This window comes from Lithobates pipiens, unplaced genomic scaffold (assembly GCF_037356315.1).
Source record: "Lithobates pipiens isolate NorthernLeopardFrog02 unplaced genomic scaffold, aLitPip1_a1.2 Scaffold_16, whole genome shotgun sequence".
Classification (NCBI taxonomy): Eukaryota; Metazoa; Chordata; class Amphibia; order Anura; family Ranidae; genus Lithobates; species Lithobates pipiens.
The window spans coordinates 177,731,170-177,756,474 of NW_027507748.1; the positions used below are offsets into that span (position 1 = coordinate 177,731,170).

General features: G+C 45.1%; 1 protein-coding gene and 1 long non-coding RNA gene across 2 annotated transcripts in view; one reads left to right on the forward strand and one right to left on the reverse strand.

Annotated features, from left to right (window-relative positions):
* LOC143982248 (arylsulfatase D-like) overlaps positions 1-20,917 on the reverse strand; it is a 48,630-nt gene extending 27,713 nt beyond the window's left edge. Inside the window, exons 1-2 of the mRNA XM_077480813.1 lie at positions 20,671-20,917; positions 290-436 (exon numbers count right to left, since the gene is read on the reverse strand). Of these exons, the coding sequence (XP_077336939.1) occupies positions 290-429 (140 nt within the window). The 5' untranslated portion in view covers positions 430-436; positions 20,671-20,917. The remainder of the gene's footprint in view (positions 1-289; positions 437-20,670) is intronic.
* Positions 20,918-22,743: 1,826 nt separating this feature from the next.
* Positions 22,744-24,270, forward strand: LOC143984290 (uncharacterized). The gene is made up of 2 exons (XR_013274774.1): positions 22,744-22,860; positions 24,087-24,270. It is a non-coding gene; the product is annotated as an uncharacterized LOC143984290 (long non-coding RNA).
* Positions 24,271-25,305: the final 1,035 nt, after the last annotated feature.

Here is a 25,305-nt window from a genome sequence, read left to right on the forward strand (position 1 = left end):
ACAGGCACAATGCTGGATCAAAAGAGGAGCCAGGTAAGTATTGAAGGGGTTAGGGGGCTAATCATATGATTAGAAGTTTTTTTTTTTTTTTTTTACCTCAACACAGAGAAAACGATGCCTTTAGGAACACTTTAAAACTGTGCCTATACCTTCATAAATTAATAAAATGTACCAAAGTATTTTCAGGCAAAAGAATAGAAATTTGGTAGAAGAGACAACAAAACTGTATTTCCTTTCATGGAAGACAAAACAACATCACTATCCTAATAAATGGTCAAGTAACTGTTACCTTATTGTGTTATTCCCAAAGCATCCTATGTCGCCAATTCCAAGATCATCGGCCATGATCAATAAAATGTTGGGCTTGTGACCATTTGTTGGATATGAACAAATAAGGAGAAAGTAAAGTAGAAATGGCAAAGTGTCCATGACATTCCTGAAAAAGAATGCACATTGCAAGTGTTACTGGATTACTGGATTAAAGTGGAAGTCTAAGTTTTGACCATCATTCAACCCAGAAGATTGAGGACCAGTGATGAGCTGAACATACCTGGGTTTGGCTCAAGCAGGGCTTAGCAAACACGACTAATGTTTGGATGCTGAATCCGAACCCCATTGAAGTCAATGGGAGAGGAGTGCAACAAAAGGTAATGCCCATTTCTAGGCTAAGAGGCAAGGGGGTTGTCAAACAAATGGCATGGGATTCCAGGCACTGCCCTGGGGAACATGTACCAAAGCAAACATTTGTTTAAAAGAATTTAGTTTCGTGAGGAGCAGTGATTTTATCAATGCTTAACACGAAACACTAAAAATGCAAAATTCCATTAAATAATATGCCTGGAAGGTGCCCTGTACTTGCCTGTAAGTGGTGAACCTGTGTGATTTATCCAATCTACTGCAGGGAATTTGACATTTTCAAAGATGAAATTAGTTTAATGACTTGACCCCTGTAAAGGTTACCCCTTTCATGATCAAGGCATTTTTTGCTCTTCAGCACTATGCTACTTTAAAGTGGTTGCAAACCCTCAAGGTTTTTCACCTTAATGCAATCTATTTTCTACTTTCTTTTATATAACATAACCAATAAAATCAAATTTCTTCATAAACTTCAGCCAAAATGTATTCTGCTACATGTCTTTGGTAAAAACCAAACTGCGTTTTTGGGGACACTAGTATCGTTCTGATCGTGATTAAGATGCTGATCTGTACAGACACTATATAGATCAGCAACTTATAGTGTGACTCTGATAATGTGGTGGCCAATCTGGCACTAACTGTATGGGAGGGACACTGTCTAAGGCTGGGTTCACACTAGATCATCAGAGGAGGGTATTATGGCGCTCGCTGGGGATCCCAAAAAATATATTGTAATATGATCACAAAATGTTAATATAAAGATTGTATGTATTGGTCGTCTTTATATAGCCAAAGTATATCGATTTTTGTGTGAGTTTTGGGTATATCCACACACCAGTATCCTCGAAGAGAAGTTCAGGGTCTTTGTAGATCATCAAAGTGGTCCATAAGGAGGATCAGCAGTACAGGCTGTACCTTAAAGGGCTGCCAGTCTTAAAGCAAGAAGTAGCTCTAGGAAACAATGGAATAGAGAAAGAGACGGCGCCCTCTAAGTGCAGCAATAAAGTTGCTAAAATTTATTAAAAATGGTTAAAAAACACTCACATTAAATTAGTGGTGTACAGGCACATCAGGGATGTAATGTTTCATCCGTATGTCCATGGGGGCGACTCGCAGGGCTGTAAGGCAGGGTTTCAGGCATCTGACTTTATGACCGATGGTTGGTGTTTTGGTCTATTCCTTGTGTTCCTCGGAATGGTCAGAGCAGACAGGGTAGTGCTGGTAGCTGTAGTGCCTTTAGTCCGATGTTCAAGGAGTCGGTGTCCTCAGGAGACGGGCTGGGCAAAGCGGCGCTTCGGAGCATGCATGCTCCTTCATCAGGCTTTAGGTCAAAGGATGCATGCTCCGAAGCGCCGCTTTGCCCAGCCCGTCTCCTGAGGACACCGACTCCTTGAACATCGGACTAAAGGCACTACAGCTACCAGCACTACCCTGTCTGCTCTGACCATTCCGAGGAACACAAGGAATAGACCAAAACACCAACCATCGGTCATAAAGTCAGATGCCTGAAACCCTGCCTTACAGCCCTGCGAGTCGCCCCCATGGACATACGGATGAAACATTACATCCCTGATGTGCCTGTACACCACTAATTTAATGTGAGTGTTTTTTAACCATTTTTAATAAATTTTAGCAACTTTATTGCTGCACTTAGATGGCGCCGTCTCTTTCTCTATTCTATCACACTAGATCATGAAGGGGCTCACAGCAGGGGTCCGGTGCATCTCCATTCACTGATTCAGGTCAGATTTCAGCCCGAATTTTGGGCTGAGTTTGGACCCAAAACAGGCCAAAGTACGCACAGGACGGACGCCTGTGCAATTCACACTGGAGATGTGTGCACCAGCTCCATAGAGAGCAGGTCACAATATTCTACTATGCAAATTGAATGTGGAGAAACCCATTCCGTGTCCCCAGCCCCCTCTTTAAAGGGGTTCTAAAGGCTAAAGGTTTTTACCTTAATGTATGCTCTGCCTTTTTTTCCTGCTGCTGTTAGTCAAATCCAGTGAGGAGAGAGTGGGAAGCGACACTGAGCTGCACTATGTGTGTCTATAGGCAGCTCGGGAGCAAGCCCACTGCATCTGCTACCTGGATTTGACTAACAGCAGCAGGAGAAAAAAGCAGAGCATACATTAGGGTAAAAACCTTTAGCCTTTAGAACCACTTTAACCTCCCCGGCAGTATGATTATTTCTGATTTTAGGTGCTGAAAGTGGTATAATTATTTTGCATGGAAATTTGGCGTTTTATATTGTAGGCCTGTAATTCTTGGAAATAATTCACTTAAATCTGTCCAAACCAGAGTCTAATAGACATCCCGGGTATGATAAAATTTGAAATATGAAATCATTAATTATAATATATATATATATATATATATATATATATATATATATATATATATATATATATATATATATATAGATAGATAGATAGATAGATAGAATATAGATATAATGAAATAAATAACTATAAATAATTATAACAAATAATAATATAATAATAATAAAAATTATTCAATAATGTAATCAAGTCAAAAACACTGAAATGTGCTGAGTTGCAGAATTGTCGCTGTCATTACTTTTAGTGTTTGATGATGAATTTCCCCACAACCACTATCACTCAATTCTGCGAGTCATTCTAATTTATTATCGCTTTTTGGTCTGTAACCACTTTTGATGTAAACGGACACTTTTTATCTATACTGTGTATTTTACTTTTTGAATTTGGCGCCAAACTCTGTCCCCATGCTTCGCAATGCTTGCAGGGAACGGAGCCCAGCGATGTGACAAATCGAGCGGAGGACGGCTCGCTCATACAGCTGGGGGACATTGCTGAATCCAGGGAACAAGGTAAGTAAACCCCTCCATGAATCCAGCGATGCGATCCCGAGTCCGGGAATACCGCTTATAAATCTCACCCCGAGCCAGACTCGGAAATACCGCCAGGGAGGTTAAGGAGGGGGGCTGGGGACTTAGACCGGCCATACACGCAGCAAATTTCTTTCCTGCAATCACGGGGACAAGCAAATTTAACATTTTGGGGGTTATTTAGGAAATGCAAATCCACTTTGCACTGAAAGTGCACTTGGAAGTGCAGTCGCTCTAAATCTAAGGGGTAGATCTGAAATGAGTGGAAGCTCTGCTGATTTTATCACCCAATCATGTTCAAGAAAAAATGCTGTTTTTTATTTTACTTGCATTTCCCCCTCGGATCTACAGCGACTTTACTTCCAAGTGCACTTGCAGTGCAAAGTGGATCTTCCTTTAGTAAATAACCCCCATTGTGTATTACAGCCTTCTTATCACAAGGAACTCAGACAGATGGTGCTAGAAGGGTGTGAAGCAAAGCTATTCAACATAATAAACTCGGTGGGGTTATTTACTAAAGGAAAATCCACTTTGCACTACAAGTGCACTTTGAAGTAAAGTCTCTGTAGATTAGGGTCGCCACAGTTTCTTCAAGTCAAACCTGAACACTTTAGGGGCACACAGCTATTTTTTTTAATAGTATAAACCAGGGAATCTCCAAACTACGGCCCTCCAGAGACCCCTGGTATAAACTATACATATATTTCGCTATTAAATTGCATTTCTAATCATATGAAGTTAATAACAAGAGTCCCCCTTTGCATCAGAGTCTACAGAGTTCCCCTTATACAACTGAATTTGCAAAGTTCCCTTTCACTGTAAGGAGAGACTCTGCAGACTCTGATGTTAGGGAGAACTCTGGGGACTCTAACATAAGGGATGCTCTGGGAACCCTGATTTAAGGGGGAACACTAAGAACTCTGATGTAAGGGGAAACACTGCAACCTCTGGTGTAAAGAGGAACTCTGATGCAAAGGGTACTGTGACAACCCTGAATTGCCTTTGTTTACTCACTCAGAGGCAGGAGAGAGAAGGAGGAAGGCTTTGGTCACAAACAGGGATGGATGTTGAGCTCCAGATGTATCTGGAAGCCCTAGTCTGGTCTGAATAATGTGTCCAGGTTTTAGGCAGTCTGAAACCTGGACGCATGATTCCAAACCCGAACTGTCTGGGTGAATCCCGGACAGGTGGCAACCCTACTGTAGATCCGAGGGGGACATGCAAGGAAAATAAAAAACAGCATTTTAGCTTGCACATGATTGGATGATAAAATCAGCAGAGCTTCCACTCATTTCAGATCTACCCCTCAGATTTACAGCGACTGCGCTTCCAAGTGCACTTTCAGTACAAAGTGGATTTGCCTTTCGTAAATAACCCCCAGTGTTATTATTTTTATTATTTCAAGCCAATAGGTCAAAATACATTGCATCAGATGAAGAAACTCCCCAAAAAATGATGGCACAATCGGATGAAAAATTGAACAACAATTTTGATTTCCATTTGACAGATCGTTAGTTTTTGTACTCGTCTATGGCCTGCTTTGGCTTCCCTACAACTCATTGGGGGTTATTTATGAAAGAAAAATCCACTTTGCACTACAAGTGCACTTGGAAGTAAAGTCGCTGTAGATCCGAGGGGGACATGCAAGGAAAATAAAAAACAGCATTTTAGCTTGCACGTGATTGGATGATAAAATCAGCAGAGCTTCCCCTCATTTCAGATCTACTCCTCAGTGACTGCACTTCCAAGGGCACTTTCAGTGGAATTTCAAGTGCACTTTCCACTTGTAGTTTGCACTTGTAGTGTAAAATGGATTTGCCTTTTCGTAAATAACCCCCAATGGCTGCTATGAGTCAGAGTCAAAGGGTGAACAAAGACATGATGAATGGGGGAAAACATCTATCAACATGAAATTCACAACATTTTTATCAAATTTGAACAGTGGAAATTGAGGTTGAATTATTATGACCCAGATTTTATTCTCAACACTGTTTGAGCTGATGAAAATACTTGTTCACCAGGTTAAGTGTATAGCGAATACACTCCAATCACTATAGGAGTATTCACAGTACATGAATACAGCTAGATCTGGGGATTCTTATGCCTGGTACACATGATGAGATTATCGGGCTCATGATCGTCTGTTTTTTTTTTGCATGCTAGTCTCCGTATTGAAAATGAATATTATGAGGTTACTATAGTTAAGCAAATTCTCGTACAACAGAATAAAAATCAGAAAGTGATGTAATGTATTGCATTGTATTTTTGGACAAAAACTGTACTGATTACCGTATATACTCGAGTATAGGCCGACCCGAATATAAGCCGAGGCCCCCAATTTACCCCCAAAAAAACTGGCAAACTTATTGACTCGTGTATAAGCCGAGGGTGAGACATGCCTGTCCATCCCTGTGTGTGTGTCCATCCATCCCTGTGTGTCCGTCCGTCCCTGTGTGTCCGTCCATCCCTGTGTGTCCGTCCATCCATCCCTGTGTGTGTCCATCCATCCATCCATCCCTGTGTGTGTGTGTCTCCATCCATCCATCCATCCATCCCTGTGTGTGTGTGTCTCCATCCATCCATCCATCCATCCCTGTGTGTGTGTGTCTCCATCCATCCATCCATCCCTGTGTGTGTGTGTATCCATCCATCCATCCATCCGTGTGTGTGTGTGTATCCATCCATCCATCCGTGTGTGTGTGTGTGTGTGTGTGTGTGTGTGTGTGTGTGTGTGTGTGTGTGTCCAGCCTACCTGTGTCCCGAGCCTTTGTCCCGAGCCTCCGTCCCGTGTCGTGCCTTGCCTTCGTCCCGTCCCGTCCCGTCCCGTGCCGTGCCTTGCCTTGCCTCCGTCCCGTGCCCTCTTCGTCGGCGGCCATTGTAAAATTCAAAAGCCGCGCCTCCTCCTTCGCCTGTGATAGGCGGAACACTGAATTTCCCAGCAGCCTGTGTTCCGCCTATCACAGACGTCGTATCATCCTCGTCCGTAGTACGAGGATGATACGACGTCCGTGATAGGCGGAACACAGGCTGCTGGGAAATTCAGTGTTCCGCCTATCACAGGCGAAGGCGGAGCCGGAGGCGCGGCTTTTGAATCAGAATGGCCGCTGTCTGTCTGCTCGACACGCTGATCGAGCGGGCAGACAGCGATGACTCGAGTATAAGCCGAGGGGGGCACTTTCAGCCTCAAAAAAGAGGCTGAAAATCTCGGCTTATACTCGAGTATATACGGTAAACGAAAATCATATCATCTAGTATTCAACTGATAATTTTGCACAAATTGTCCTGATCGGCTCTCGAAAGCTGTGTACTTACTAACGATCAGATTATCGTACGATTGCTTAGAAATCAGTATTTTTCATACAATTCTCTGATCGTGTGTACAGGCTTTTAGATAAAAGTAGTTCAATAGGCAATATACATTTATTGATAGGGTCACGTAAAATTTATAATTAACACGCTAAACAGTATTTACAACACAATTGGGGGTTATTTACGAAAGGCAACTCCACTTTTTGCACTGCAAGTGCACTTGGAAGTGCAGTCGCTCTAAATCTAGGGGGTAGATCTGAAATGAGTGGAAGCTCTGCTGATTTCATCATCCAATCATGTGCAAGCTAAAATGTTGTTTCTTATTTTCCTTGCATGTCCCCCTTGGATCTTCCAAGTGCACTTTCAGTGCAAAGTGAATTTTTCTTTAGTAAATAACCCCCAATGTATAGTATAAAAGTACGGTGGGTTGCATGATATCTACCACTGCAAACCAAAGCATATTTACAGTACAGTAAGGAGTAAAGTATGGAGTTACCTTACCTCTCAGCTTGGGATCTGTTCATAGTGAGTGCCTGTGTGTCCCAGGACAAAGAGACAATACAGCTTTCTAACAATTCATTAAATCCTTTCTGTACAGTGGCTAATATAATGCACCCTAACTGGTTCCTTTAGAAAATGCATATGGAGTGCAGCCTGATTGGATAAGGAAAAACAATGGCCTGGTCTTTGAAGTAGAAAAATACTAAAGCCTAGTACACATAGCTCCCAATTGTCCTGAATTTGGAGCAATGACCTTCTGTCCCTCTGACCCTCTCTCCCTCTTTCCTCCTCATTTGTCCCTCATTTTGGTCTGATCTATATAGCTGTATATAAAATGCACTTTATAGCTTTCAAAAAGGGTTTCCCAGTGCTAAACCTTTCATCCAATTTCTAAATTGCTGTATCTGTAAATTTTAAAAGCAAATACCGTATATACTCGAGTATAAGCCGAGATTTTCAGCCTCTTTTTTGAGGCTGAAAGTGCCCCCCTCGGCTTATACTCGAGTCATCGCCGTCTGACTGCTCGATCAGCGTATCGAGCAGACAGACGGCGGACATACTACAATTTGAAAGCCGCGCCTCCTTCTCCGCCTCCGCCTGTGATAGGCGGAACACTGAATTTCCCAGCAGCCTGTGTTCCGCCTATCACGGACATCGTCTCATCCTCGTCCGTAGTACGAGGATGAGACGATATCGGTGATAGGCGGAACACAGGCTGCTGGGAAATTCAGTGTTCCGCCTATCACAGGCGGAGGCGGAGGCGGGGCTTTTGAATTTTAGAATGGCCGCCGAGGCGATCCTGGCAAGGCACGGGACGGAGGCAAGGCAAGGCACGGCACGGGACGGGACGGAGGCAAGGCACGGCACGGCACGACACGACACGGGACGGAGGCAAGGAGGCAAGGCATGGCACGGCACGGGACGGAGGCAAGGAGGCAAGGCACGGCACGGGACGGAGGCAAGGAGGCAAGGCACGGGACGGAGGCTCGGGACACAGGTAGGCTGGACACACACACACACACACACACACACACACACACACGGACACACACACACAGACACACACACATGGACACACACACACAGGGATGGATGGATGGAGACACACACACACAGGGATGGATGGATGGATGGAGACACACACACACAGGGATGGATGGATGGATGGAGACACACACACACAGGGATGGATGGATGGATGGACACACACACACACAGGGATGGATGGATGGATGGACACACACACACACAGGGATGGATGGATGGATGGACACACACACACACAGGGATGGACGGACACACAGGGACGGACACACACACAGGGATGGACAGGCATGTCTCACCCTCGGCTTATACACGAGTCAATAAGTTTGCCAGTTTTTTTGGGGGTAAATTGGGGGCCTCGGCTTATATTCGGGTCGGCCTATACTCGAGTATATACGGTATAAAGAAATAGTAGTGGTAAAAAAATATCACTTGTTGATTTAATTAACCTTTTTTTTAATTAATTCTCCTTTAAGGGGGTGTGGCAGTGGGCGTGTCCTATGCCTACATACATTTGTTAGTAGGTGTCCCTCATTCTCATCTCAAAATGTTGGGAGGTATGCTAGTACACATGGGCCAAATGTTGGGCTGAATTGGCCGGTTCAATACACGGCAGCTTGAGCTCTTCAGTTTTTTTTTCCTTTAGCCCACTGAAACAGTTACCCAAGCAGAGGATTTTCATCAGCAAAACATAACATAAAATACCAAGCCACCTTGTTCTCTGTTCAGCAGCATCACTGCTCCTTTCACCGGTCCCTCGGGCCATCCTACCCAGCTTTCCTGGCTATTTGGGCTCTCCTGGCTCTCAGCCTCATAGATGCAGCACCCTGCTGCACAGCCCACATCTTTATCTCTCGATAGTGGTTCTCCTGACACCCCAGGCTCTCTCAGTCCTCTGAACTCATACAGATGTCCTTGACCTGTCCTTTGCTTAGCCATCTCTACTCTCCCAGTCCTATGGGCATATAATTTTGCTCTTTCATCATGGAGTTCTGTCTAACAGCACTTCTGTCTAACAAGAGCACACACCTCTCTCCAAATGGGAGTCCTGAGCTTTGCCCCAGTCTATCATGCTAAGGGCTGTGTGCACCTGGACACACACTCTGCTTGTCTTCAGCAAGACCTGGACACTGGGTTGGAGATCTTCTCTTCTCCAAACTTCAGAGCCCAATCTGGGAATATCAAAATCCGGAGAAAGCCATAAAAACTGTTTTCTCCGCTCATAATACTCTGGACTCACCACTCTGCATATGTGCAAACCCTACCCTTTCTACAACTATTTACACTATGACTGGACCTGTTACTGCCACATAACCCTGCCCCCCTTTGTTTCAGGAAATATGAGCCCGTACTGTTGATCGGGACACCTCTTTGTCAGCTGTCAGCCACGTAGTCCCAATTCTTTTTCAAGGTACATTTCCACATATGCAATTCCTTAAATCTAAACAGGGTCCTTCTGTTCTTTGTACTAAGCCTTCTTCTCCCTTTTTACTTGTGGTACTTGGGCTCATCCTTAATTTCTGGAGGAGCACTGGCTTCCCTCACACGTCTCTCTAGCTCACTTGTACTTTTTACCACCATCATTGGTCTTTTAAGTTCATTAACCTGTAGCGCCGGTACTCCTAAGTACACTCTATGTATTTAAATTTAGTTTTTGACCAAAACTGTAGTTGAGTTTTTGGGTTAATGGTTCTAAATTATGCTTTAGCATCAGTTTGGCGGGGCTGTATAGAAGTTCTGCCTGGTCATAGGTAGGGTTGTACACCTGTGAGAGCCCTTAGAACGCAGTCTGATTGGACGCATTGGGTATCAATCTCTCTCGGAGCCAATCAGTGGGTGCATCTGTCTCACTATGTATTCCGGGAGAGGGTACTTAAGGTGCCGAAGTCACGTGGTTCTGGGTTCCGGTCCAGAAGTTGTTGCGGAATCCGTGGTCCTGGTCCTCCTGACCAGCCCCCAGGGGTCGTCATGGTCTGGGGTGCGGATCCATCCGTTTCCGAGCCTCGAAACTGGCTAGTTCGAGGCACAATAACTGGAAGGAGGATTCTAAAGTGTTCCGGGGGTTGTACGAACTTTGGAGAGGCCCAGCAACTCTACTCTACTAAACAAACTGAAAAATACTGAACCCCCCATCAATTGCAGCCCCATCAAATACATCCATTGTGCCCATCAAATGAAGCCATTGTGCCCATCAAATGCTACCACTTGTGCCCATCAAATGCAGCCACTTGTGCCCATCAAATGCAGCCAGGTGCGTCCCCCGGCTGTCACTTCACTAACCCCCCCACATGGCTGGTCCGGCGGCACTTACCGCTCGTGTGGCTGGGCTATGCTCCTCTCCTGGAGTGACGGGGCTCTCCTCCTCTTGTGCAGCGGCGGGAAGCGGGGGTTGCGGCTCCTGTGTCCACTCGGCTCCTCAGGCTTCCTCCGCCATGTCTGCTCTTCCACCAAAGCGTTAGGTATCCAATAGGATTGCCTAATGCTTTGGCCAATCGGGAGACAGGTCTCACTGACCTGCCTTGGCAGGGAGGAACGTTAGTGTGAAAATAGCGAAAATTTATTCGCTATGCCACACAACAGGGGGGTACCGGGACACAATGCTCTGCGCCCTGAGCCCACCCTATTTTGAAGCCTATTAGAGCCTCTGGCTCTAATCACGTGCTTCAAAATACACACCCCCCCGCCTATCCCCGCCATCGTATTTCATGTGTCCGGCATCCTGAAAGGGGCCGGGCACATGAATAGGGAGGGCGGCGGAGGTGTCAGGGGGGGCAATGCCCATGCGCCCACAATGCAACGCCCATACAGCCTACCTGACAGCTCCCCCTGCAAAAATATCAAAATTATATTTTTATTAATAATACATGAATATCATTATTAGTGGACACAAACATTCCATCATACATAAAAACATTAATTCTGTCTGGAAGCCAAAATTCTCCCCAAACAATAATGCACATGTTCCCCAACTCTCAGTTCAAATCTCCCCTCCCAGCGCAAATCTATGCTCCACCTCTCCTGGCTAAAACCCCCCCGACCCTCCTCCTATCACATACCCCCCATTCTTCCTTCTAGCACATATCCCCCTCCCCAAATCCCTATTACACTTCCCAGCACAGATAACCACACACACCCCTCTCCCAACTTACAGGGGAAAGCCACTAAAAAGCCAGGAGGAGGTGCACTGTGTTGTGTCAGAAGAGCGCTCGTCTATGCAGCACATGAGTCTTAGATTGTATTGGACTGCATGCACACACAAAGTCCCCTATCTCTTCCAAGGGCTGCCCATCTCCCAGCAGCAGTAAATGTGGATAGGGGGCGTGTGTGTGCAGTCCAATGTTATCTAAGAGTGATCCATTCTCATGTGCTGTATAGACGATCGCTCTTCTGACAGGTGGGGAGAGTACAACACAGCACATTTCCTCCTGGCTGTTTCCTCCCTGCCTCTTCTCTCAGTGCTCCAGCCTCCCATCTCCTTGTTCCGGTCCTGAGTACGGGTGGGGAAAGGAGCTTAGCAGTCACCGGCCAGCACAACATCCATTGAATGGGCTGGCCTAAGGGGCAGAACTAAAATCTGGGTGGGCACAGCCCACACCAGCACCCCATTAATCTGGCCATGTGTGTCTCTCACCCAGCAGCTGAAAGCTAGGCCTGTTTATTTTGTGGGGCTGGGAGTGGCATATAGTAGGCTGGTGACTCTCAGCTAGTTTCATCCTTTGGTTACCTCCCCTTCTGCTTCTAGATGCTTCTAGAAGGAAGGTGGGGAAGAAGGGTGGAACTGTTTGGGGTGTTCTAGGGAGCTTAGGATTGGCAAGCCCCCTTAAATAACTAGAATCAACCCATCTGGGGAGGAGTTGTTCGGGTGGAAGAACTGGAGATGGAGTATTAGACTATCGGGTCCTTGGAGGAAGCCCCCCAGTCGGGGGGGGGTGACCTTGGGACAGGGGCTCGGAGCTGTACAGAAGCCCCATAAAATCCAAGGGGTGTCCTGAGCAGGAGCAGGAGCAGGAGAGGACAGCAGGAAATACTACTGGGCAAGTTTCCAGGGGGGATCCATGAAGTGTCGGTGAGTGGCAGGCACAGTCGGGATAGCTGGGAGAGGCGTGCTGGAGAGAACTGGGAGTGAGTAGTCTGAGATGGATGTAGAAGCAGCGGGAGAGACTGTGATGTTACTAGCAGTTTTATACAGACCTCTGAAGAGCACTTTGCATTGGATCACTTTTCGGAAGGGCAGTTGACAGGGATTGAGGAGCTGTTATGTAGCCTGTTTTAACATCTTAAGATTTTATACATGCTTTGTGATGAGCTTAAGGTTGGGTTCACGCTAGCTCAGCTCGCAGCAGGGGGTCTGATGCGTCCCGCTTCTCTGTTTCAGGGGTGAATCAGGGCCAAATGTTTGCCTGAAATGGAGCCAAATACACACAGAACCCTTTTTCAGTGCAGATCACGTCTGCCCCGGAGGTATGTGAAGCGGCTCCATTGAGAGAAGGTCACAGTCTCCTGCATCCAATTTGCATTAGTGTGAACCCAGCCTTACAATGATCCCTCCAGGGTCATGCGATTCTGCCCCTTGCTTTTTGTTTCAAGTTATTTGTTATAGCCCATTTCTATATCAAGCATATAGAACAGGGATATGCAATTAGGCCCATGAGGTATGGCAAGACTCTGACAGCCACAAGCATGACACCCAGAGGCATGATGGGACTTGTAGTTTTGCAACAGCTAGACGTCCGCTAATTGCATATCCCTGACGTAGGGCATTCACTGTTCATTGGTACCATTCAAAAGAAAACCCTTCAGTAGTGTGCTTTTGTAATATTGAAACAAATAAAAATACTGCTGAAGGAAACCAATAAGCATCCAATGAACCGTCACCACTTGTTAGCTAGGTTAAGGGAGAAGTACAGCTAAAGCTTTTTTGGCTTTACTTCTCCTATGGATCACAGGAGTTCAGTTAGTTCTAGACCAGTGTTGCCAACTGTCAGTATTTTTACTGGCAGCCAGTAAAAAACAGGCACTTTTCTCCTGCCAGTAAATGCCAGGGACTGGAAAAGAATGGCAGTCAAAAATATAGCTGTGATGCTTGAAGCCGGCCAAGACCATCCACGTGCCTATTACAGTGTGTTTGATGGTGCCTGAGTGTGTCTTGTGATGTCATGGCACAGGGGAGTTGAGCAGACTCTCGTGTTTAGTCAGGGTATAGGAGCAAGGCAAGCCGGGAGCGGGACTGTTAGTGCTGTTTGGACTGGAGTGGACCAAAGGGACCACCTGGCATGGAGAGAGACTGTCACTGTGACTCAGGAGGGGGCGTGTCGTGTCCGTGAAATGTCATCATCATGTGTGATGCTGCACACTACTGTCAGTGTCACTATGAGAGTCAAGTGGGCTAGGCGAACACACCAGAGCTCATCTTTGTGTACTACACCCAGCAAGTGAATATTAGGTGCAGCCTGATTGAAGAATCCATATAAGGCTTCTGTTTACAATCCATGTGATATGTGATAAGGAAAAACAATGGCTAGGTCTTTGTAGAAGGTATAAAAATATTCCAGCAATACCAATTTGGATATTAGAAGTGGTACAATGCAGAAATGCACTAATGGTTTAAATATGTTCCCATATATCAGAATACTTATTTACTATACTGTTGAATTTGATCTAAGCATAAGATGTATGACGGAAAATACTATTTCTGTTATGTGGTATAATAACTCCTGCTTGTTGCACTGAGATTAAGATATATTGTGTAAGGTTGTGAGCTCAACAACCTTGGCATACAACTACAGTATCTAAAGGATGTAGTACCTGTCTAATAACATAATAGCAATTTGATTTTGGTAAAATGGTAGCTTGCTCCTACTGGTAAAGTGACATAACTCTAGTAATAAGATCTGAGCTGGAAATGTAGCATAATTCTTTTAAAAGGTGAAAAGATGAAAATGTTATTGGTATCATGGCATTGTGATGGCACTGTGGACAGTAGACAAGCAGTGTTACCATAACCCCCTCCACCTTCCTGAGACTCCCACACTTACCAGTAGCACTAGCATGACTACTTGCGGTATATGGAGAACTTCACACTTGGAACCTTGCTGTGGCTGATTGTCATTTCATGTGTAAGGATTGGCAATACCCAATAAAATATATATTTATAGGAAATATATGTGGGAATACATAGTGAGATGACTATCAACATAGCTCTTCTAAAGTATGTTTGTATACTATATGGCAGTGGTCATCAACCCCGTCCTCAGGGCCCACTAACAGGCCAGGTTTTATGTATTATTACCTTGGGGAGATGTAGACTAGAATACTGCAATCACTGAGCAGCAAATTATATCACCTGTGATGTATTTCAGTTATCTTGTAAACCTGGCCTGTTAGTGGGCCCTGAGGATAGGGTTGATGACCACTGCTATACGGGACAAGATTGCCTCCTGTTTCTTAAAAGAACTAGTTTTTCCTGCCTTCATTAGTATATCAAAGCCAAACGTTAGGCATTGTAAAAATGTTGTGAGATTGCCCCTTTGTCTTTAGAGGGTGGGTGAAAAAAGGTGGCGACTAGGTGTTTCCATTTGGTTATAGGGCTTTAGCATGCTAATTTGAGGACTGTTTAGCCAAAAGTCTAGGAAGTCTAAACAAACGTATATATGCTGTAGACATCAGGTCAATCATAATTAATATGGGATAAGCATCATAGCAAAGTAAGAATAGAGTTCCATCCTTTCTTGAGAAAGTTATGATTGTGTCATAAGCCAAATGGAGGGAACTGGTATAATAATGATAGAGCAGGGCCACTTGAAGAATGAAGAAAGCTGGACTTGAGACTTGATGGGGGAGAGACTTGAGGGAAGGCTTGACTAGAGACTTGATTAGGAGATCTTGACTGGAGGCTGACTATGGAGAGTGGTAATATTGGATGTACTTGCTAGTTAGATATCTTGCCAGTTTATGATTGCTGGACTTTTGCCTTTGGTTCCTTGGGTATGTCTTCCATGGGGCAGAAGTTGTATTGCTTGATGGTATAGGGCAGTGGTCATCAAGCCTGTCCTCTGGGCCCACTAACAGGCAAGGTTTTATGTATTACCTTGTGGAGATGCAGACTAGAATACTGCAATCACCGAGCAGCAAATTATATTACCTGTGATGTATTTCATTTATCTTGCAAACCTGGCTTGTCAGTGGGCCCTGAGGACACAGTTGCCTCCTGTTTCTTATGCCGCGTACACACGATCAAACAATCGGGTGGAAAAGTCCGGCAAACTCAAGTCCGCTGGACAATCCCCCCGTGTGTAGCCTCCGGCAGACTTTTTTTTACCCGAAAGTACGGTGGACTTAGAAAGTAGTTTTGCACTCCAATCTTCCCGCCGGACTTGCATTTCGGCGGACAATCCGGCCGTGTGTATGCCAGTCCGCCGCACTTTTGAAATGAGCGGACTTTTCCCGCCCGGAGAAAAGTCCGCTCATTTTGAGCACGTCTCCAGGTAGGCGGGGCCCGCGAAGGATGCGTCGCCGGCCCTGTCACCTGGTATGGACTTAAAGGGGAACCCCAACGCCGAAAAAAATCGGCGTGGGGGTCCCCCCCTGGTCCACATCAGACCCTTGTCCGAGCACGCTACCTGGCCGGCCAGGAAAGGGGGGGACGAGCAAGCGCCCCCCCCTCCTGAGCCTACCAGGCTGCGTGCCCTCAACATGGGGGGGCGCCTTGGGGAAGGGGGGGCGCGTGGCCCCCCCACCCCAAAAGCACCTTGTCCCCATGTTGATGAGGACAAGGGCCTCTTCCTGACAACCCTGGCCGTTGGTTGTCGGGGTCTGCGGGCGGGGGGCTTATTGGGATTCCGGGAGTCCCCTTTAATAAGGGGCCCCCCACCCTATGTGAATGAGTATGGGGAACAATGTACCCCTACCCATTCACCTGTAAAAAAAAGTAAAAAAAAAAACACAACACACAAGGGTTAAAATAGTTTATTGCACAGCTCCGGGGATCTTCCATCTTCGGGGGTCTTCTCGCCGGACTCCTCCGCTATCTTCTTCTAGCTCTTTTACTAGCGGAGGAGCCCGGCTTTCTTCCTCGACGCCGCCCTCTTCTTCCGACTTCGGGGTTCTTGTCCCCCTCTTCGGTTCTTCTGCTGGGCCACCATGCCTTCTTCTAGCTCTTTTACAGGCGGTGGCCCGGTCTTCTGTCGCCCCCCCGCCGCCTTCTGTTCTTCTTTTCTTCTCTTCTTCTCTTCAAATGTTGCCTCGTCGCATCCTCCGCTCACAATGGCACCGACGCGACTGTGACACCATAATGGACGGGGACATCATCCGGTGATGTCCCTATATAAGTCGCCGCGCGTCGGTGCCATTGTGAGCGGAGGATGCGACGAGGCAACATCTGAAGAGAAGAAGAGAAGAACAGAAGGCGGCGGCGGCGACAGAAGACCAGCGTTGGAGTTCCCCTTTAAGCCCATACCAGGTGGCGGGGCCAGCGACGTCTCCTTCGCGGGCCCCGCCTACCTGGAGACGCGCTCAAAATGAGCGGACTTTCCTCTGCGTGTGTGGGCGAGTCCGTTCATTTCAAAAGTACGGCAGATAGTACGGCGGACTTAGTACGCCGTATTAGTCCGCTGAAAAAGTGCCGTGTGTGGGCAAGTAGCCCGTTCGGAAAGTCCGGCAGACACTCCGGCGGGAAGTCCGCCGGACTAAGTCTGCCGGATAGTCGGCTAAGTGTGTACGCGGCATTAAAAGAACTAGTTTTTCCTGCCTTTATTAGTATATCAAAGCCAAACGTTACGCCAAACGTTACGATTGCCCCTTTGTCTTTAGAGGGTGGGTAAAAAAAGGTGGCAACTAGGTGTCTCCATTTGGTTATAGGGCTTTAGCATGCTAATTTGAGGACTGTTTACCCAAAAGTCTAGGAAGAGGGTTGATGACCATTGGTATAGGGCAGTGATGGCGAACCATGGCACCCCAGATGTTTTGGCACTACATTTACCATGATGCTCAACTACACTGCTGAGTGCATGAGCATCACGGGAAATGTAGTTCCAAAACATCTGGGGTGCCAAGATTCGCCATCACTGGTATAGGGAAATGGTTCTCCGGACCCACTAACAGGCCAGGTTTGCAAGATAACTGAAATACATCACAGGTGATATAATTTGCTGCTCAGCGATTTCAGTATTCTAATCTGCGCCCCCCCCCCCCCACACACACACACATTTTTACACGTGGATGTCATCCACCCACTATGTTCTTCACCCTTTCTTTATCTTGTGCTTCCACAACATTGCATAGCTTCTCTCTAGGCATGCTTCTTGCGATATGGCCAGAAAATTGCCATTTCCTCATCAATCTATTAGACGTGATTTTGCTTGATTGGGATTGATTTCTTAAAAGCAAATAAACTGTTCACTTTGCAATTCCAGTTACACTCTGCAAGGGAATTATCCTCAGAGATTAGTGAATGAAGTGAAGCTCTGTTTCCATTATCCTTTCACGTGCAAGCAAAAATGCTTTTTTTTTTCCTTGAAAGTGATTGGGTATTCTTTGCAAAATGAGGATTAATCACATTTACTTCATTTGCAAAGTGAACAGTGTATTTGCTTTTAGTAAACCAACTCAATTAACTCTTTACAGCACCTGTTCATTCATTCATACCATACAAGTCTGTTTAGTTGATTTTCAAGATTGTCCTCTAGTACTAAACAGTTCAAAGCATGCTTTTTGTAACTGCAGAGTGGCTCTCTCCTGTGCCAGATCACATACCTAGTATGTGATCCAGCACTTCTGAGTAGGGAGTGTGCACGTTCGCCTGCTGTGCTGTGATTAGTCACAGCACAAGCTGATCAGCAGACGCTGATCAGCAATAAGGGGCACCCTAGAGAAGGTGGGCAAGTATATAGAGTCTCTCATTAAAGATCTGGTAAAATGATTACCTTCCTATGTGCGAGACACAGGTGATGTCTTAAACAAGATCAATGAGTTGGCCTTCACTGGTGAAGTCCTTTTGGTTGGGATCAACGTGGAATCTTTGTATATGTCTGTAGCGCTGACATCCTTGCTAACTGATGTGATTATGCATGCTTTAATATGAGGTATGTGGACATTACTGTGGTTTCGTACTAGAGCCATCTAGTGTCCAATTATGGGTAACGCACCTGTTTATCACACCTCAGAACAACCTGGAGACTTGTACAGGAAGTGACTGTTTGGATTCTGAAGATTGACCTTGTTACCCAGGAGTCCGTGTGTGACCTACCCATGAACACTCTCTTACGCAGTGCATGCTGGGTAGGAAATAAAAGGGACTAGAGCGGCCATCTTAGGTCTCTTGGGACCACGTTACCGGCCTGAGTGGATCTGTGGAGGGGTGTCCCGAGAGGCAGTGGCTAACAGCTATTATGGAGTGCCAGACTGTTCGTGCTTGTGAGGTAACCTGATGGAGCCTGAAAGATGGTAGCCAGATTTTGAAGGTCCAAAGACACTCGGTAGAGAATCTGAGAATCAGATCGATTTGGCTGAGCGGTACAGAGCATCTGGCCTAGCTGATGGAAGGACAAGGCACAGTCACCAGACCAAAGTGATAACGCGGAACTCTGATTCAGTTGGTGAGCGGGCTACGGCCCATCGTTTGTTAACTTTTTGCACACAGTTAGACTCACTTACAGGCCACCCTGGAATCTGCAGTTCCACGTAGGCGTAGCAGAGCCACCGAAATAAGTTACTGGAATTACATCAGGAGCATTTCAGCTTAAACTTCCACCTTACTTTGAAATGCAAATACAAAGGAGTGACTTGAACTAGCGAAGAAACGAAAACCCCGGATTAAAGTACTTTTAAGTGAGGCCTCACGTATAGCCTTTAAAGGAAGGGGAGCTCCCAGGTTCATATAAATACATTTATATACATCTGTTATACTTTGTTATATTGAAATATATTGTGCTGTCGTCCTATTTTGGGATGACAGTACAATTGCTGTAACCATTTTAAGTAAACAATATTTCTGGTTAAGTATCCAATTGTGTGGCGTATTGTTTTTCCCCACCAGGTGGAGCCAGTGGATCCTAAGGGAGTGTGCACGTTCGCCTGCTGTGCTGTGATTAGTCACAGCACAAGCTGATCAGCAGACGCCGGCCAATGGATTACTGTCGGTGCCTGCTGATCAGAGAGGAGGCAGAACACAGGGCAAAGCTCTGTGAGTGTAAACAATACAGAGCTCTGTCCTGTCAGTGGGGATGTTGCAGTTTTTGTTTTCCTCCAAAGCAGGTAAGAAAAACCATCACATGCTTTAGTAAAAGCAACACACATAAACACAGGTTTGGCACACATTTAACCCTTTGATCGTCCCAGATATTAACCCCTTTCCAGCCAGGGTCATTAGTACAGCACTGATCACTGTATTAGTGTCACTGGTTCCCACAAAGTGTCAGTTAGTGTCAGACTGCCCTCCATACTATCACAGTCCTGCCACAAGTTGCTTGATCGCCACCATTACTAGTAAAAAAAAAAAAAATTCTAGTATATATACCATAGTTTATAGACGCTATAATGCAAACTAACCAATATTCGCTTATTGTGATTTTTTTTTTTACCAAAAATATGTAGAAGAATACATACATATTGACCTCAGTTTATGAAGAAATACATTTTTTTTTGTTGTTTTATAACAGAAAGTAAAAAAAATATATATTTTTTCAAAATTTACGGTGTTTTTTTTTGTTTATAGTGCAAACGTTGTCTTAACTGCAGTGCATATAGCTTATAAATTTTAATTTTCTAAAAAAAAGAGTGGAAAAAATGAAAGATAGAACAGTGTTTCTCAACTCCAGTCCTCAAGGTGCCCCAACAGGTCATGTTTTCAGGATAGTACAGTGATTTCCCCCCACTGAACTATTGTGTTCTTACAGGGGGACGTTTCCCCGCCAGAACACTCTGGCTAGCGCTAGACATGTGCGATTATGTACTGAATGGTTAAAAACGAATTGATGAGATTTCCTTTCACTTCCTTTCTAAGAGACAGAACAGTAAGTGAAAGGAAATCTCTCTAACGTTAGGATTTCTCCCTCTATTCCTATTGAGGCAACAGCTGCAATATTTGTTAGTTCCCTTTGCTATCTCTCTGTGAGAAAGGTCACTAGGACAAATAGCGAGTTTTTCTAACGAGGACACAGACAACAAGAAAAATCTAAACACGTTCACGCTCTATTCATCACCAAAAACAACGTTTTGGCTTTAGATACATTTTCTAGCCCTTGAGGCTCTATACCTATGGGTGTCAGATTTGTATGCAGCTCTAATCATGGAAATGAGAGGTACATTTTACTTACAAGGTATCTGAAGACTGTCTGCTCTTTTCAGCTGTGTTTAGCCTGGGAGGAGTTTCAGATATAGATAGTTGTCCAGTATATGTTTATGGGCGCTACATTGAAGAATGTAGATTTTCCAACATCTAACCAGCAGTAATGCAGTAACGGCAATAGCTAAGTTTATAAAGAGGAAGCTCCCTGGCATGTAAATTGTTGGAAATTGTTTAACTATAGTTAAAAAAGACTGCTGGCTCACAGTTTAAAATGAAACTATTAGCCAAATACAAATGTCTTGTGTGTGAAAGGTCACTTTGAACACCTTTGAGCTGTACGTAGAGATATTAACTCACAGCCTGAACATTACACATCTGAACACATAATCTAATTTTCTCGTATGGCTGAAATATTGTGCAATCCCCATTTACTTCCTTCTAAATTTATATTCACTTACTGTAAAAAAAATTTTTTTATATATATATATATATATATATATATATATATATATATATATATTAAAGCGCTGCACAAAGTGTTGGCGCTATATAAATCCTGAATAATAATAATAATAATAATAATAATAATAATATATATATATATATATATATATATATATATATATATATATATATATATACTCCAATCAGCCATGCCATTGTGATCACCCATCATAACAATATGACCACTTGCATAATATTTAGTAGGTCCCCATTACCTCTTCCAAGCCCTTTGAGCTGGTTACAGTGGACTTCCTGAAGATCTCCAGCTCCCCCTCAGGGTATTGTTATGTTCTGGTCCTTGTTGACCACTTCACCAAGTGCACTGTGGTCGTCCCCACCAAGGACTAGATGGCCCCCACCATGACTAAATTGTTTTGGGAACACATGGTCCAACCATATGGTTGTCCCAAACTTATACCCTCAGACCAAGGCCCCAAGTTTGAGTCACTGATCATGTCTGAACTGTGCTGCCTCAGTGGTATATGGAATTTGCATACCGCCTGTTACCATCCTTTGGCAATGGACTCTTGAAAAAGGTCATAGAGACCGATGGCACAAGCATGTGGGGGATGTAGTGTGAGCCTACAATAACATGGTACATCAATCCACAGGCCACACTTGCTGGGCTTCCCTGAGTGCTCTACATCCCACATGACCAGCACTTGGGTACAAGAACACTGGGACCAATTACAGACAGTCAACCAGGTGGTGCTTGATAGACACAAGGACTTGGCCAAGGATTCTGCCCTAGAGGAGCTGCCATTGTGACCGGGGAACCAGGTGTTGATGCAGAACACCAAGGGCAAAAGAGGTAGTTAGCTGGATCCTAAGTGGGAGTGCACCCCCTATCGGGTACAGAAACACGGACTTCCCTTTAACACCAATGTATGATGTGATCTCAGAGGGTCCCAACCAAATTAACAGGTGACTACACCGCAACCTGCTGTGACAATGCTTGTTGAGTGGCAATTGTTCTGCCAAATTTGCCTAAGATAGAGAGGAACAAGATTCTGCAGATGTTCTAGGAGTACAAGAAGTCCTTGAAAAATGGTGCTCCTTTGCAGCAGAGTGCAGGTGGAAGAGAAAGTCAAGGGGAACCTAGTTTCTCTATGGTTCCCTTGGTCACGGTGAGGCAGCCATCCAATTGGATACTGGCCCATGTGACTTCAGGGGTCTATTTAACATCCAGGCTACCGGATTTGGTGCACATTTTTGCGAGTGGCAATGTAGGGAAAGAAAACCCATCTTTCAGGGACAGTGCTTAGCATCTGGGAAAGGTTCCAGAGTAGGAAAAATGCAGGGACATACCATCCTTCCTGAAAGCCTTCCCATCTGGGTTTGGACCGGTCAGGCTGCATTTAACTCCTCAAGACAGACGCTGTCGGCACCTCTAGTCTTTGGTCTACTGTTTCATCTCTGTTGCAACTTATGAGCGCTCCTGGCTGGGTTGCCTTCCCACTGCCTCTGCTGTGTACTACTGGACCTCTGTTACAATATATTCCTGTTGCTGCACTTAGATTCTGTGTGTTTTTTGCCTTCCTCACACTCTCCACCTACCCACAAGGTTATCATGGTGCTGCTTCTTTTTTTCACTTTACAGTCACAGGTTGGGGCAGGACGACCAGGGCTCATGGGAAGAGGCTTGGATGATGCTAGCCAGACACAGAACTTCTAGTGGCAGAAAAAGTACTACGGGGAAATCTCTGGATTGAAGGTATATATTTCAGCAAATGTGGGTTTTGTTATTTTATGTTTTAATAGACAATTCATTTTTATCTTTTTTTTTTTTTTTTTGGCTGGCGTTCTGCTTTAGGTGAGTTAAGCAGGCCCAATGATAAATGCACAAAGATACATGCATTAATGCATCTGCACCATAGTAAATCCCTGTTCCTAAAGTGATTCAAAAGTTTTTTGTTTAAAAAAAAAAAAGACTTGCCATACTTTCCAGCACCGTGCAATGGTTTTGCACAGACTAGCCCTGATCTTCCTCTTCTGTCACTCTAGGACAGGACTACAGAGCACCTCCCTATCCTCTTCTCCCAAACATAGGTGGAAGGGTTTTGTAGTGCTCAGAGATGGCTTGAAACAACCCAAACTGATAAGAGTACAGCACAAGCAGAGAGCAGAGGAAGTTATCAGCTGATCAACACCGAATCAACACCGGAGAACTGTCAAACAACAAAATAAACCCTTTGAGGCAAAGTTCCACTGCCTGTACGAGTTTTACAACATGGGGTGACATATTTTCATGGACCATGTTGCGATTCTTAAGCCAGACAGTTGCTTTCCGGTGATTCACAGAATCGGGGGTACTCACCCCATCACATAAGAAGTTGTTTCACTACCAGCCCTGGACTATTATGTTTTAAAGTTGCCTATTTTTGCTGAGTACTGGCCATCTGAGTTCTGTCCACCTACAAAAGTTCTGTTTATTTTATTGATGTTGCCATACTGGTATGTTGTAATTACCTGCAAGTGAATAATATTGGGGTCACGCAGCCGGGATGGCTTGAATTTAAGGGGTAGGTGTGTAGTCAGGTAGAGGTTACTGCTACTGCTGCTACTACTACACTCCCGGCTTTTTCTTGGCAGGTTTTTTGTGCTATAAAAGGGACGATAGTCCAGATCCCTGGGGGGGGGGGGGGGTATTTCAGAGAGGGATGCACTGCCTGGTGCCATTGCTGGAGTCAGAATGACCTGTGTCTTGCCAGAGCTAGATTCCAGACATTGACTTTGCTTGAACAGGTATGCCAGAGCAGCCACAAGCCTATACTTATGGACTAGGATGTTAGGGAATGTTTGCACTTTATCTTGGAGTGTCAATTGCCATTGTCATCATGTTAATTTATTCTTCAAATAAAATGTTTGAAACTTTGCCTTTGCCTGGTCTAAAGTTACTAAAGGGGTGTAATGTGAGTAATCAACACATATATTTTACAGCTTGGGTCATTAAACACATTGAGGTGTGAAGACATCTGTACAAGGAGTTCACGCAGTGTGAAGAAGGAAGTGGATACCAAGGGTAACGAAGGGTTTTCTAGCAGCCTGTCATTAAAGAGGAACTGCAGTCTGCTCACATAATTTGTAATAAAAACATCTTTGCCATTCTGAAGCTTCCCTCGAATCACTTTGCATATTATTTTATATATATTGTGATTCTGTACTTGCCAAATATGCTGCAGAAATCTTCCTCCACTAAGTCTGGCTGCAGCCATTTTAATAGGGGCAGCTGAAGCTGCTGCCTGTTCAATTTCTGGATATACACAGGCACACAAAAGCACAACTCCAGCTGTGCAGTCCTGCAGCTTTCATTGGCCCTATTATGACTCACCCCCCCCTCCCATCCTGTAAAAACTCTCAGGCCGCGTACACACGCGGGGACTGTTCGCTCAACTTTGTCCGTCAAACAGTTTCAGCGGACAGTCCGCTCAAAATTAGCATGGACGGACTTGGCCACACACGACGAACGAACAGTCCGCTGAAACCGTGCGCGATGACGTGAACGGCACGTACGACGGGACTAGAAAACGACGTCCTATACACTGCAATGCAAACTTCGGCGTGTAAATCCTTTCTGAGCATGCGCGGAACTTAGTTTGACGAACAAGCCTACACACGAGGGGACTGTTCGCTGAAACAAAGTTTCAGCGGACAGTTTTTCCGAATTTCCGAAAAACTTTGTTCAGCAGACTGTCCGCTGAAACTGTCCGCTGAAAGCCCACACACGAGCGGACTGTCCGCTGAAACACTGTTCAGCGGACAAAGTTGAGCGAACAGTCCCCGCGTGTGTATGCGGCCTCAGGAGAGTGAGAGAGAGAGCTGTGCGTGGTGTCATAAGCCTAGGCTAATGACCAGACAAGAAACAGGAAGTGAGCTGTATAAGGTATTTACGTGCAGAAAAAAATGTTTTACTATCCAAAGTTAAAAGTACAAGGGCAGAAGATTTAATAGATGGAAAGTTGAAAAAATTACTGAAGGTCCACTTTAAGTGTGTATCGGGGACGTGCAGTCAGGGGAGTCAGGTGAGGCAGAGCCTCAGCTGCCATAAACTTAAACAAAGAAAAGAAGATCAAGCTTAAAGGGTTGTAGTGTGGTGTCGTGGAGTCCTACCCCACCACTTGTCAAAATGTGGGGCTCATAGGACCTATGGTTCCAGAGA